We start from the raw sequence: 16453 nt of genomic DNA on the forward strand, positions 1-16453 counted from the left end.
CCCCCTCCCAACCCCCCAAAGTTTTTATACAAATTATTTACAAGTTGAGACGATCCGGCGCCCTACGCTCCCTGGTTGAACGTCTTGAGTTCAAACTCTGGCATGGGTGAGTTGGTCGGACCATTGCTGCACTGCGGCGCGGCTGGTCTGACAGGACTGTTGAGAATGGTGGGTTCATCCTCATGATTGACAGCGAGGTCGATTGCTGGTTGGGTGCGTGTTGGTGGATTGATGATGGTGATGTCCTCTTCAGGTTGTTCCTGGTTGTCGGTGAACCGCAGTTTGGTCTGATCCAAATGCTTTCTGCACGTTTGTCCATTCAATAGTTTGACTATAAACACTCTATTTCCCTCCTTGGCCAAGCCAGTGCCAGCGACCCATTTAGGACTATGACCATAATTAAGGACAAACACAGGATCATTAACATCAATGTCACGTGATATAGCCGGTGATGCCGGGTTTCCACATGATCATTTAGATCCAGGTGGACTAGGGGAGAGCCTGGGTTTGAGTGCTCCCTTCATTAACAATTCGGCAGGGGGAATTCCAGTGAGCAAGTGGGGTCGCGTCTGGTAGCTGAGCAGAACTCGAGATAAGCGGGTCTGCTTGATAGTTTGGACTGCCCGTTTCGTTTGACCATTGGATGCGGGCTTAAACAGGGCAGACCTGACATGCTTGATGCCATTGCGGGTCATAAACTTGTTGAATTCCAAGCTGGTGAAACACGGTCCATTGTCACTGACAAGGACGTCGGGCAAGCCATGGGTGGTGAACATAGCCCAGAGGCTTTCAATGGTGGCAGTGGATGTGCTGGATGACCATGATTACGCATTCAATCCATTTAGAGTAAGTGTTCACTACAACTAAAAATATCTTTCCGAGAAAGGGGCCAGCAAAATCTACGTGGATCCTGGACCACGGTTTGGAAGGCCATGACCATAGACTCAATGGAGCCTCTCTTGGTACATTGCTCAATTGTGAGCACGTGTTGCACTGATGTATGCATGACTCTAAGTCTGAGTCAATGCCGAGCCACCAAACATGCGACCTGGCTATAACCTTCATCATGACTATGCCTGGGTGGGTATTGTGTAGGTCGGCTATAAACGTTTCCCTGCCTTTTTTTGGCAAAACCATGCGATTACCCCATAAGAAACAATCCGACTGGATGGACATTTCATCTTTGCGTTGGTGAAACGGCTTAATTTCATCTTGCATTTCCCCAGGAACGCCAACCAGCTCCCATTGAGGATGCAACTTTTTACAAGTAATAGCACAGGATCCTGGCTAGTCCAGGTCCTGATCTGGCGAGCAGTGACTGGTGATCCCTCGCTCTCAAAAGCATCCATGACCAGAAGCAACTCTGCGCCATTTCCATAGTGGGCAATGGTAGCCGACTGAGGACATCAGCACAGTTCTCCGTGCCTGGTCTGTGGCGGATAACATAGTCATAGGTAGACAATGCTAGTGCCCATCTTTGGATACGGGAAGAAGCATTCGTGTTTATACTTTTGCTTTCTGAAAACAGCGAAATGAGCGGTTTGTGGTCTGTTTCAAGCTCAAACCGAAGTCCAAATAGGTATATTTGCATTTTCTTAACCCCATATACACTTGCTAACGCCTCTTTCTTGACCATACTGTAGGCTCTTTCAGCCTTGGACAGACTTCTGGATGTTTATGCAACAAGTTGAAGTTTGCCCGATACGCTGGTTTGCTGTAACACACAGCCGACCTCGTACGAAGATGCAACACGAGCTAGCACTAATCGTTTACACAGGTCATACAGTATAAGTAACTTATTAGAACAAAGTAGGTTTCTGGCCTTCTCAAAGGCTGTCTCTTGAGGTTTACCCCAAACCCAGTCGTTACCCTTACATAGCGACATGATGAACGGTTCCAGCAAAGTGCTTAACCCGGGTAGAAATTTTCCAGAATAGTTGAGGAGTCCCAGGAACGAACGCAGCTCCGTCACATTCTGATGGCCTCTGTCTTTGAGTCCGTGGGTCTGATGCCATCTGCCGCAATCTTTCTCCCCAAAAATTCGATCTCTGGCGCCAGGAAAACACACTTGAAGCATTTCAGCCTGAGTCCCATTCTGTCTGGTCGACTTAGAACCTCTTCTAGGTTGTGCAGGTGTTTGGTGATGTCACGACCGGTGATCAGGATGTCGTCTTGAAACACAACGGTGCAAGGAACCGATTTCAGCAGACTTTCCATGTTCCTCTGGAAGATGGCAGCAGCCGAGTGAATCGCAAGTCTTACACAGTTACAATGTTTACATACATAACAGGAACTCTAAGTACAAGTTCTCATTATGAATGAGGACCACCCACAACCCCCCCCCCCGCCACCCCCACACCCCAAAACACTCAAACAATTATTTTTAAAATCTCTCATATTTAACATTAAATTAATGTAATTAGGGTTTAAAATAAACTTACCTTTAGTAGACAGGGTTTTTAACAATGTGTTTTAAAATTTTATTTTTATGTTTTTCATATGTTTTAAAACTCTTACGCTGGTAAAAGTTGGCTGTAAGCTATGCGCCTGCTTTTACCAAGCGCAAGAGTTTGAAGGACATTCGCTGGGCAGGAGATGAGCAAATAGCGCAATCTTGGCCATGCGAATGTCCTTCTCCCGAAGATGCGGAATATCTGTCAAGCTAAATCTTGATAGATTAGAAAAGCTGGTTTTCGACGCATGCGCATTGCGCGCCGAAAACCGGCTTTTGCAATGCCTTCCCGGGTCCATTCCCTACGGACCCGGTGAGCCCGCAATTTCAAGGTCATTATCACACTGCTGTTTGTGCCAGTTGGATGCCGTGTTTCCTACATTACAACAGTGACTACACTTCAATAAGTATTTCATTGGCTGCATGCGCTTTGTGACATCCTGATGTTGTGATAGGCACTACAGAAATGCAAATTCTTTCATTAATAACATCTAATTATCATCCTGCATTCTAACTTTGAGTGGTGAAAGCCTGCCATAGCTCTCTCTTTAAAAAATCTGAACACCATTGTGTGGTTCTCTCCCTATTTTCCTTTTGGTGTATTTCTCAAGTTTGTTAAATTCAAGTTTCAAGCTAATAGATCCAAGTACTGTAACTTGTAAAACATTGTAGGAATAGACATTGCCACTTAAAAACAAACAAAATAAATATTTATTGTGTATGGCATGATGCTCCTTGAACTGCCTGAACATTGTTTTAAAGTTTGATTCTTTCTCGTGGTGAGTTACAAATTTCAGCCATATACCTGGGTCAGGCCAGGTGCTTTCCATGGGCAGGGAACATTTGTGAAGAGAATCAGTCCATTTTTCATGCATCTCCTTTCATGCGTTCTTTAAACTTTTCTGTGTGGCTCCTTCTGCAAATATTGACACACTCCCAGGTATCCCCTTTCCTAACTTTTCAAAGACTATATCAACTATCCAAAGCAAAACAGTAGAGAAAGAACTTGCATGTATATAGCACGCCTTTCACATCTCAAAACATCTAAAAGGGTTTTACAGCCAGAAATCGCTTAAAAACCAATTAAGTACATTTGAAGTGTAGTCACTGTTGTAATGTACAGCCAATTTGCACACATCACAATCCCATAAACAGAAATGAGTTAAGTGATCAGATAACATCTTTCTAATGGTGTTGGTTGAGGGATAAATATTGATCAGGAGAACTCCTCTACTATTTGAATTCTGCCAAGGGATCGTTTATGTTCGTCTAAGAAGGCAGATGGGACTTCAGTTTAACGTTCCGTCCAAAGGACGGCACCTCTGACAGTGCAGCACACTCTCAGTACTGCATTGACATATCAGCCTAGATTATGTGCTCTAGCATGAACTGACAACCATCTGACTCTGAGACTAGAGTGGTACCACTGAGCCAAGAGAGAAACCTAGTGCAAAAACACTTTTTACTACTATACAAATACTGAAATGAAGTGCAGAAATCTCGTGGAAGAAAATCAAAAATTCAAATCTCAAGGGGCCAGCAGTGCCCGTTTTGAAAATATATAAAATGACTCATTCCGAGATGTAGTGTCCGCAGCAGAGGCCTATGTGTGAATTAAAGTCTTGACTCTTGGCACAGGTTGTCTCTTAAGGAGTCAAGAGGAAGGCGAAAGAGAAAAGTGACATAGTGGGGTATGAGAGATGAAATGAATGCCTAATTTGATATTTGGCATGAATTTTCCTTTTAAGATCATAGTAGTATCAAGTTGCATGTCTGCAACATGGATATTCTGACCAGTTAGCATCTTAATAATCATTTTTAAAATCTCTTTTTAGGTTGGCAGTTTCTGTCTTTCAGAAGTTGACTCTGGAAGTGACGCGTTCTCTTTGAAAACTTGTGCTGTAAAACACAAAGATTATTATATCATCAATGGCTCCAAGATGTGGATTAGTAATGCTGACTTTGCTGGAATATTCCTAGTTATGGCAAATGCAAACCCCTCAGCCGTAAGTATCAAAGTAAATAAAGTATCTTTTTTTGCAAACCTGAGTTAGGAGTTAATGCAGAACCACATATAATGGTTTTTTGCAAGAAAACAATCTTAAATTTACTTCCGGTAGATTTATTTGTGTTATATTTACACATTTTACATTTTAATTAGTTAATATAAAACATGCATCCATGTAGCTGATGCAAAATAATACTTTGCCATTATGTAAAAGAGTACTGTATAGTGGTGATGGCAGAAGCAGTTGTTGCACACTATAGCAATAGCAGTGTGTATGTGGCTGTGCTGTTGAGCTGATGCAGGACCAACAGGTTCTAGAAATAGAACCAAGCAACAAAACCAAAAGAAATAGATAAACCAAAAGGCAGATGGGAATGCAGATATGGTGGAAATGATGAAAGGAGCCAGAAGAACAGAAAAATATAAATTTATTTTGTAAAGTAAAGCAGGTGGGGAACACCGTTAAGTTCATGACCTGAACTATTTCTCAAAATAGCCATTAGCTCTCTTGTAATTGCTTTCCATTAGCCAACCATTTTGAATGTTAACTTGGAGGTAAAATAAATACACCTCAGTTACGATCTACCTATGAAAAATAAGTTTTAATGTTAATTTTCATAGGTTCTTAATATTTGTAATGTGATGGTAATATCAGCAAAGAAGCTGTTCAAATATATAAAATGACTTATTTCAGTAAATGGCTAACAAGCACAAGAACATATCTTAAATATTTAAAGTTAAGTCTTAAATCGGTCCAGAAGTTCAATTATTATTGCCCAGATGTTGCTGTAGCAGGGTATCTAATGGCATCTGCCTGAAAGAAGGAGATTCCGCACTTTTAATAGTTAATTTTCACTGCCAGAGAGATTGATCGGCAGCAACTAACAGTTATCATGTGTTATGCACCTCGCCTAAAGTTACTGTACCATTTATGCTTACTGTTATTTTGACAGTGAAATCTGGACCAATATATTATTGTCTCCGATGTAATCGTTGGTAAACGGATAAAGCACAATCTTAACTACATAGCTTTTTCTCAGTGGGAAATCATTGGGTGGGGGTTGATTTCCTTGGACTTTCTACTCTTGGCACACAACTTCGGCAGAAGTTCAGCGGAAACCCTGCTTACATGTGTGAACGAGGCTGCTGCCTTACGGCAGCGGACTAAGAAATACTCTGGAAAAAAATCTCACTCCCCTGGACTGTACCTACTAACCGACAGCTGAATTTGGGAGTTCATATCAGATTTTCAGGTACACCCCCAGTATTTTTTTGTTTTGAAAAATCTTTCCAATCCACACACAAAACACTGCTTGCATTGCTGATTTTTGTCACAATGCAGGAAATCTACAACAAATAAATACTAGTGTAAAGCTCTCCTGAATGAACTCCTCATTAGATCTCCACCACTATGATGGGAGAATGGGGTCGAGAGCAGGAAGTAGGTCTCATAGGCAAAATGAACTTGGAGAAAGCGTACGGGAGATCAAAAAGACACTGGAGAAAGACACTGGTTCAGGACTAGTGGAGGAGGGAACGTTAGGGGAGGTTTGGCTTGGTGGGGAAGGGGGGGGAGGCGGGTGGTAGCAGCTGAACAGATAGTCTCAAGCTTGGTGACAAAGAATTCCACAAATTCTTTGCCCTCCTCCAAAATTCCACCCAAAAAACTGACAACACTGACACACTTATACAATCATGGTCAATATTATAGCTGTATTATGTTTCCTTGTGAATTTGGATTTATTACCAGAATTTGCCAGAAGCCTCATTGGATCAGTTTAGCAGCCAATTAAAGTATTCATGAGTCTCACCATAACGTGCATGTAATTTTGAACTGAGTATATACTGTGAAAATAATTTTTTTTTTTGTTCTAGAAACTAAATGAACTATTTAGCTCCCATTGCCAGAAATGTTTTTCAAAATCCTATTGGCATCACTTTGATTACAAAGCCAACCCTTGGCTTCTTTTCTCCACTACCAACTGTCTTCTGAAATCCTCTGTCCTGCCCCCTCCATCCTCACCACCAACAAGTGCGAGGAGTTTGTGGAATTCTTTGTCGTCAAGATTAAGACCATCTGTTCCGCTTTCTCTCCTGCGTGCCCTTACCCACCAAGCCCTGACCCGTGTCGTTCTTTAATCTGCTGTCTGAGTTCATCTTGTCCATGAGACCCATTGCCTGCTCTCTTGACCCAAGTCCCACTAAGCTGCTAGGCACCCAATTTCCCTTCCTGGCCCCCATGCAACATATAAAGCTGCTGTATTCTCTGCAGCCAGCCTCCAAATTCAACTTCAGAATATCTCTTGTGTATCGAATTGCTCCACACCAAGAGGACAGGATGAATAGAAATAGATTGTTTCCAATAATGTGGGACATGGGTACAAGATTAAATGCAAGAAATTTAAGACGGAGAGCAGAAGAATTTTTCTTTGTTACACAGAAGGTTGTGAGGCTGTGGAATGCACCAGCAAAGTATGTGATTTGAAGCAGAGACCATGTCAACATTTAAGAATAGATTAGATGAATGGTTGAAGGAAAAGAGAAAGTGAAATGAAAATGTGGCAGGCTCATAGGATTAGGACAACTGCTCATGTGGAAGATAAACCCTAACATGGACTGGTTGTGCTAAATGATCTGTTTCTCTCTTGTAATTTCTATGAAGCATGTAAATAACCTAAATTGGATTGCTGGTCCATTTTCTATCATTCATTTCACTGCATTATTTGTAGCTTCCAATTCATGGTAAGGTTGTAACTTGAGGACTGTACTTGTGATTCGGTGGTTGCAACAACATTACAAGAATGGGTAGCTAGTACATTCGGAGCTTAATGAACATGAACCAAACTGGAACTAAAAGAAATTAAATATACATCATCTTGGCAATGCAATATGCCTAGGTTTTCCTTCTTTGATATCATCCATCCTCCACTTTGAACCAATAAACAATGGCATGCATGTACAGCAAATGAATTGGGGAAGCAAACTTTGTCTTTGCCTTGCATTGAATTGCTGCTTTTAATTCTAAAAGTTAAGCTGTAGCTATAGTTCTGTTCTTATGAAGATTTTTGATGATGTATTGCTCAGTGATAGCAGCCCCCCGGCCCTTAAATGGTGTAGCCAATAGAGTTACTCGTTTAAAAATGTATGACCATTTGTGAAGCTATCCTTTTTGAAACGGCATTTTGTGAAACAACACAATTAACCACTCTTACAGTTTTTCATTCTTGCAAGTATTCTTAAAGTCAGTTTGATACTCCTAGGTTATTGTCTTGTATTTCTAGGGCTATAGGGGGATCACGTGCTTCATAGTAGATAAAGACACTGAAGGCCTGCAAGTGGGGAAAAAAGAGGATAAACTTGGAATCCGTGCATCATCCACTTGTTCAGTCAATTTTGATAATGTCACGGTATATATTTTTTTAAATTCATATTTAACACACACTGTATTGTTATATGTACAAGAAATCTTGACTATAAACTTTGTTTTTGCTCATTTCCGTCCTCCTTTGCTGGAGGGATTGACTCCTGCTTAGATATGGTTCCATGAATACCGGTCACCCGCTGGTGTCTTGCCCTCGTGGCCATTCTTTATGCATGAGCCTCCACCCTCACTGTTGACTGACTGTTTGACCATGGGGTACCACAGCCAAGCCTAATCCTATTTTCACCTGACATCTATGCATTTGCTTTTCTAACAGATGTCACTAGATAGCAATTGTCAGCAAGAATCTTGGGTAAATTCCCCACCCTCCACAACAAGTGGACACATGCCAATTGTAGCCCCACTATTACCCAACACAGACCAGTAATTGATCTTGGGAACTTCTGGTTTGTATGGCACTGCTGCTCAGCTCATCAACTGAGCCATTGGAAGAATTTGGTTATTAACTTGAATGTATTATAGCTTGCCATACATATGGTTATTATTTAGAAGTCTTTTAATCTAATGTGTTTATTATATTAACTTTATATATATTTTAAATTGTATTTTTAATGAATTTGATCTCCTGTGACTTTGTTACAAGTAAACTCCTGTCTAGAGCATAATTGCTAACTTGGCCTGTGCCTTAGGGCCACTACTCGAAATAGGAAAACCCAGGTAATTGAAGCCACTTATAAACAGTTGAGGTTTTGCACGAAGGGAATGGGATGCACAAGAGCCAGAGTCAGTGGTAAGAGTATGGAGTATGTGGCAGGGGCAAAGATGGTTTCGTTGAATGAAATTGAGGCTTCTCCCATGACTGGATGTCTGGCAGCCGAGACAGCGGAGAATTGAGAGAGGTGGTGAAGTACAACTGCTGGTCATCAGACTATCATGTGAAAGGTGACCCCATATCTGCAGGTGATGTCACCAACGGGATAGCATGTAGGTGAGCAAGGTTGGGGGGGGGGGGGCTGCGGGGTACTAAGAATGAATGGGGAAACTCCAGATGTAACCGTGTGGGGGCGGGAAGAGAAGGCAATGTTAGCGACACTCTGGCTATGGTCAGAGAGACCAGAGTGGAACCAGGCAAGTCCTGGGGATGGTTTCCTGGAATACGGTGGGAGTGGGGAGGGGTTTGGGTTTTTTTTTCCGGCGGGGGTGGGGGGTTAAGTCTGGCAGAATTGGAGATTTCTGGGATCCGACAGGAATTGGGGAGCCAATGTTTAGCAGCCTACGGGATCCAGAAAATGGAACCGAACAGATTGTCAGACCACAGTCTCACCTGTTGACCTCCTCCCTGATCCTTTTGCCTCACTCACCACTTTTCCTATTGTCAGCTAATTTCTGTCTTTTTAATGTTTTTACCTTGAAGCAATTAATGCATTGAGTGAATTTACTGATCTATACATTCTTTAATAATTTCCCAGAAACAAATTATCCCAAATGTTCAAAAGCTTATTATTTATTCAGTTTCTCAGTTTTTCGATAAAAGAAAATTCTCTTGACCACAAAAATGGTTCAGAAGAGCGCTTTTTTCTAAAACAAGTTTTGAACCTTTTGATTGAAGAGAGAGAGTCCATTCTTGATAAACAATCTTTGCTGACATTAACTAACTGACCAGTTCATAGTCGAAAAGTTGTTAATATTTAAAATTAGTTGTTAATATTTTAAACCTGACTGAAATAAATCTTTGAGAATTCAATCTTGCATAGAATTACAAATATATGGCACAGAAACAGGCCATTCAACCCAACTGGTCCATGCCGGTGTTTATGCTCCACATGTCTCCTTCCATCCCTCTTCATCTAATGCTTTCAGCATAACCTTCAAATCCTTTTTTCCTCATGTGCCTATCTAGCTTCCCCTTCAATGCATCTATGCTATTTGCCTCAACTACTACTCCTTATAGTCGTGAGTTCCACATTCTAACCACTCTCTGGGTAAAAGTTTCTCCTGAATTCCCTATTGGATGTATTAGTGACTATCTTGTATTCATGGCCCCTAGTTTTGCTTACCTCCCCCCCCCGCACACACACACACACACAAGTAGAAATATCTTCTCTATCAAACCATATCGGGTCACCCCTCAAGATTCCTTTTTCTAGTGAAAAGAGCCCCACACTGTTTAATCTTTCATGATGGGTATAACCTCTCAGTTCTAGTAAATCTTTTTGCACCTTCTCTAGTGCCTCTATATCCTTTTTATAATATGGAGACCAGAATTGTGCATAGTACTCCCAAGTGTGGTATGATCAAGGTTCTATACAAGTTTAACATAACTTATCTGTTTTTCAATTCTATCCCTCTAGAAATGAACCCCAATGCTTTGTTTGCCTTTTTTATGGCCTTATTAACCTGTGCCTCTACTAATGATTTGGGTATCTGTAAACCCCTAGAACTCTCTGCTCCTCTATCCCATTTAGACTCTTCAGTATTTTTTGAATGTATGCACAGAAACTCCCAAATCCTCACAGGATGAGTGGACATGCTCTTCCATTCTTCAATTCCTATGCGTACACAGATTGTAGACTGGGAAAACTGCATAAGTTCAGAATGCACAGATGTGATTAGAAGCTCTGCAACTTTTCTAAGGTAAAAATCTCCAGTTGAACCCCAGGCTTCTGAGACACGCCAAAGCCTTGAAAGTAAAAACTTTAAGGAAGGTATTAAAAGATAATAGGCTGGGTAAATTTAATCATATAGTGAAAGATGTAATTTGTAAAATTTTGTTTAAAACCTTATGTTGGACATTATAAATTTGAGTTTCTGATGATGATAAAAACAGTGGTCAAAGTTTTTCTAAAAAAGCATTTCATAGAAACATAGAAAATAGGTGCAGGAGTAGGCCATTCGGCCCTTCTAGCCTGCACCGCCATTCAATGAGTTCATGGCTGAACATTCAACTTCAGTACCCCATTCCTGCTTTCTCGCCATACCCCTTGATCCCCCTAGTAGTAAGGACCTCATCTAACTCCTTTTTGAATATATTTAGTGAATTGGCCTCAACAACTTTCTGTGGTAGAGAATTCCACAGGTTCACCACTCTCTGGGTGAAGAAGTTCCTCCGCATCTCGGTCCTAAATGGCTTACCCCTTATCCTTAGACTGTGACCTCTGGTTCTGGACTTCCCCAACATTGGGAACATTCTTCCTGCATCTAACCTGTCTAACCCCGTCAGAATTTTAAATGTTTCTATGAGGTCCCCTCTCATTCTTCTGAAATCCAGTGAATACAAGCCCAGTTGATCCAGTCTTTCTTGATAGGTCAGTCCCGCCATCCCGGGAATCAGTCTGGTGAACTTTCGCTGCACTCCCTCAATAGCAAGAATGTCCTTCCTCAGGTTAGGAGACCAAAACTGTACACAATACTCCAGATGTGGCCTCACCAATGCCCTGTACAACTGTAGCAACACCTCCCTGCCCCTGTACTCAAATCCCCTTGCTATGAAGGCCAACATGCCATTTGCTTTCTTAACTGCCTGCTGCACCTGCATGCCAACCTTCAATGACTGATGTACCATGACACCCAGGTCTCTTTGCACCTCCCCTTTTCCAAATCTGTCACCATTCAGATAATAGTCTGTCTCTCTGTTTTTACCACCAAAGTGGATAACCTCACATTTATCCACATTATACTTCATCTGCCATGCATTTGCCCACTCACCTAACCTATCCAAGTCGCTCTGCAGCCTCACAGCATCCTCCTCGCAGCTCACACTGCCACCCAACTTAGTGTCATCCGCAAATTTGGAGATACTACATTTAATCCCCTCATCTAAATCATTAATGTACAGTGTAAACAGCTGGGGCCCCAGCACAGAACCTTGCGGTACCCCACTAGTCACTGCCTGCCATTCTGAAAAGTACCCATTTACTCCTACTCTTTGCTTCCTGTCTGACAACCAGTTCTCAATCCATGTCAGTACACTACCCCCAATCCCATGTGCTCTAACTTTGCACATCAATCTCTTGTGTGGGACCTTGTCGAACGCCTTCTGAAAGTCCAAATATACCACATCAACTGGTTCTCCCTTATCCACTGAAACATCCTCAAAAAATTCCAGAAGATTTGTCAAGCATGATTTCCCTTTCACAAATCCATGCTGACTTGGACCTATCATGTCACCTCTTTCCAAATGCACTGCTATGACATCCTTAATAATTGATTCCATCATTTTACCCACTACCGATGTCAGGCTGACCGGTCTATAATTCCCTGTTTTCTCTCTCCCTCCTTTTTTAAAAAGTGGGGTTACATTGGCTACCCTCCACTCGATAGGAACTGATCCAGAGTCAATGGAATGTTGGAAAATGACTGTCAACGCATCCACTATTTCCAAGGCCATCTCCTTAAGTACTCTGGGATGCAGTCCATCAGGCCCTGGGGATTTATCGGCCTTCAATCCCATCAATTTCCCCAACACAATTTCCCGGCTAATAAGGATTTCCCTCAGTTCCTCCTCCTTACTAGACCCCCCGACCCCTTTTATAACCGGAAGGTTGTTCGTGTCCTCCTTCGTGAATACCGAACCAAAGTACTTGTTCAATTGGTCCGCCATTTCTTTGTTCCCCGTTATGACTTCCCCTGATTCTGACTGCAGGGGACCTACGTTTGTCTTTACTAACCTTTTTCTCTTTACATATCTATAGAAACTTTTGCAATCCGTCTTAATGTTCCCTGCAAGCTTCTTCTCATACTCCATCTTCCCTGCCCTAATCAAACCCTTTGTCCTCCTCTGCTGAGTTCTAAATTTCTCCCAGTCCCCAGGTTCGCTGCTATTTCTGGCCAATTTGTATGCCACTTCCTTGGCTTTAATACTATCCCTGATTTCCCTTGATAGCCATGGTTGAGCCACCTTCCCTTTTTTATTTCTATGCCAGACAGGAATGTACAATTGTTGTAGTTCATCCATGCGGTCTCTAAATGTCTGCCATTGCCCATCCACAGTCAACCCCTTAAGTATCATTCGCCAATCCATCCCAGCCAATTCACGCCTCATACCTTCAAAGTTAGCCTTCTTTAAGTTCTGGACCATGGTCTCTGAATTAACTGTTTCATTCTCCATCCCAATGCAGAATTCCACCATATTATGGTCACTCTTCCCCAAGGGGCCTCGCACAACGAGATTGCTAATTAATCCTCTCTCATTACATAACACCCAGTCTAAGATGGCCTCCCCCCTAGTTGGTTCCTCGACATATTGGTCTAAAAAACCATCCCTTATGCACTCCAGAAAATCCTCCTCCACCGTATTGCTTCCAGTTTGGTTAGCCCAATCTATGTGTATATTAAAGTCACCCATTATAACTGCTGCACCTTTATTGCACGCACCCCTAATTTCCTGTTTGATGCCCTCCCCAACATCACTACTACTGTTTGGAGGTCTGTACACAACTCCCACTAACGTTTTTTGCCCTTTGGTGTTCTGCAGCTCTACCCATATAGATTCCACATCATCCAAGCTAATGTCCTTCCTAACTATTGCCTTAATCTCCTCCTTAACCAGCAATGCTACCCCACCTCCTTTTCCTTTTATTCTATCCTTCCTGAATGTTGAATACCCCTGGATGTTGAGTTCCCAGCCCTGCTCATCCTGGAGCCACGTCTCCGTAATCCCAATCACATCATATTTGTTAACATCTATTTGCACAGTTAATTCATCCACCTTATTTCCGATACTCCTTGCATTAAGACACAAAGCCTTTAGGCTTGTTTTTTTAACACCCTCTGTCCTTTTAGAATTTTGCTGTACAATGGCCCTTTTTGTTCTTTGCCTTGGGTTTCTCTGCCCTCCACTTTTCCTCATCTCCTTTCTGTCTTTTGTTTTTGCCTCCTTTTTGTTTCCCTCTATCTCCCTGCATTGGTTCCCATCCCCCTGCCATATTAGTTTAACTCCTCCCCAACAGCACTAGCAAACACTCCCCCGAGGACATTGGTTCTGATTCTGCCCAGGTGCAGACCGTCCGGATTGTACTGGTCCCACCTCCCCCAGAACCGATTCCAATGCCCCAGGAATTTGAATCCCTCCCTGCTGCACCATTGCTCAAGCCACATATTCATCTGAGCTATCCTGCGATTCCTACTCTGACTAGCACGTGGCACTGGTAGCAATCCCGAGATTACTACTTTTGAGGTCCTACTTTTTAATTTAGCTCCTAGCTTCTTAAATTCATTTCGTAGGAACTGATCCCTTTTTTTACCTATGTCATTGGTACCAACGTGCACCACGACAACTGGCTGTTCTCCCTCCCTTTTTAGAATGTCCTGCACCCGCTCCGAGACATCCTTGACCCTTGCACCAGGGAGGCAACATACCATCCTGGAGTCTCGGTTGCGGCCGCAGAAACGCCTATCTATTCCCCTTACAATTGAATCCCCTATCACTATCGCTCGCCCACTCTTTTTCCTGCCCTCCTGTGCAACAGAGCCAGCCACGGTGCCATGAATTTGGCTGCTGCTGCCCGCTCCTGATGAGTCATCCCCCTCAACAGCACTCAAAGCAGTGTATCTGTTTTGCAGTGGGATGACCACAGGGGACCCCTGCACTACCTTCCTTGCACTACTCTTCCTGCTGGTCTTCCATTCCCTCGCTGGCTGTGGACCCTTCTCCTGCGGTAAGACCAACTCGCTACACGTGATACTCACGTCATTCTCAGCATCGTGGATGCTCCAGAGTGAATCCACCTTCAGCTCCAACTCCGCAACGCGGACCGTCAGTAGTCGGAGGTGGACACACTTCCCGCACATGTAGTCGTCAGGGACACTGGTGTTGTCCCCGTGTTCCCACATGGTACAGGAGGAGCATATCACGTGACCGAGCTGTCCTGCCATGACTTAACCCTTAGATACACTTAAATTGATTCATCAACATACCATGACCGACACCTGATTACATTGGAAATTCCTCTAATGTAACAAATTGTAATAACTAGAAGTAGGTTTGTGTACATGAAGTGTGTGCATGTGCACAATTCTGATACATTTGTCAGTCACACTTGAGGCATCACACTTAGAAACATAGAAACTTACAGCACAGAAGGAGGCCACTTCGGCCCATCGTGTCTGCGCCGGCCGACAAAAAACCACGTGGCCCTTGGTCAGCAGCCCTAAAGTTTACATATAAACCTATGAACAATGACGGAAAGGCAAAGAGCACCCAGCCCAATCAGTCTCCCTCACCACAACTGCGACACCCCTTATACTAAAACATTCTACACTCCACCCCACCCGGAGCCATATGATCTTCTGGGAGAAGCAAAAACCAGATTAAAAACCCAGACCAATTTAGGGAGCAGAATTCTAGGAAAATTCCTCTCCGACCCATCCAGGCAATCGAAACTAGTCCAGGAGATCACCCTGGCCGTATTCTATTCCCTGCAGTACTTAACATTATATCTCCTCCATCTAACAAAAGGTCATCCAGTCTAATCCCATTTACCAACTCTAGGTCCGTAACCCTGCAGGTTACTGCACTTTAAGTGCCCATCCAACCATCTCTTAAAAGTGGTGAGGGTTTCTGCATCCACCACTCTTCCAGGCAGCAAGTTCCAGATCTCCACAACCCTCTGCGTAAAGAAGCACCCCCCCCCTCAAATCCCCTCTAAACCTTCCACCAACCACCTTAAAACTCTGTCCTCTCGCAATAGACCCATCCACCAATGGAAATAGACCCTTACTATCCACTATGTCCAGGCCCCTCAATATTTTGTACACCTCCATGAGGAATCCTCTCAACCTCCTCTATTCCAATAAGAACTAACCCAGCCTATCCAATCTATCCTCATAACTAAGATTCTCCATTCCAAGCAGCATCCCAGTAAATCTCCTCTGAACCCTCTCTAGTGCAATCACGTCCTTCCTTTAATACGGCAAACTGAACTGCACGCAATACTCCTGCTGTGGCCTAACCAAAGTATTATACAATTTAAGCATAACCTCCCTGCTATTGTATTTTGTGCCTCGGCCAATAAAGGCAAGCATTCCATATGCCTTCTTAACCACCTTATCCACCCGGCCTGCTACTTTCAGGGATCTGTGGACAAGCACTCCAAGGCCCCTTTGTTCATCTACACTATTAAGTGGCCTACCACTTAATGTGTATACCCTTTCCTTATTAGCTCTCCCAAAGTGCATCACCTCTCACTTCTCTGAATTCAATTCCACTTGCCACTGCTCTGCCCACCTGACCAGTAGATTGATAGCCTCCTGCAGCCCATGACTTTCCTCTTCATTATCAACCACACAGCCAATGTTAGTGTTGTCTGCAAACTTCTTAATCATACTCCCTATATTCAAATCTAAATTGTTGATATATACCACAAAAAGAAAAGGTCCCAGTACTGAGCCCTGCGGAACCCCACTGAAACATTCTTCCAATCATAAAAACATCCATCAATCATTACCCTTTGCTTCCTACCTCCAAGCCAATTTTGGATCCAACCTGACACTTTGCCCTGTATCCCGTGGGCTTTAACCTTCATGACCAGTCTACCATGTGGGACCTCATCAAAAGCTTTGCTAAAGTCCACATCGTACGCACTACCCTCATCGACCCACTTGGTTACCTCCT

General features: G+C 43.0%; 1 protein-coding gene across 1 annotated transcript in view; it reads left to right on the top strand.

Annotated features, from left to right (window-relative positions):
* Positions 1-16453, top strand: part of acadsb (acyl-CoA dehydrogenase short/branched chain) — an 85008-nt gene that overhangs the window by 54852 nt on the left and 13703 nt on the right. Inside the window, exons 5-6 of the mRNA XM_070876713.1 lie at positions 4288-4458; positions 7742-7867. Coding sequence (XP_070732814.1) covers positions 4288-4458; positions 7742-7867 — 297 coding nt within the window. The remainder of the gene's footprint in view (positions 1-4287; positions 4459-7741; positions 7868-16453) is intronic.

Source organism: Pristiophorus japonicus, chromosome 3 (assembly GCF_044704955.1).
Source record: "Pristiophorus japonicus isolate sPriJap1 chromosome 3, sPriJap1.hap1, whole genome shotgun sequence".
NCBI lineage: Eukaryota > Metazoa > Chordata > Chondrichthyes > Pristiophoridae > Pristiophorus > Pristiophorus japonicus.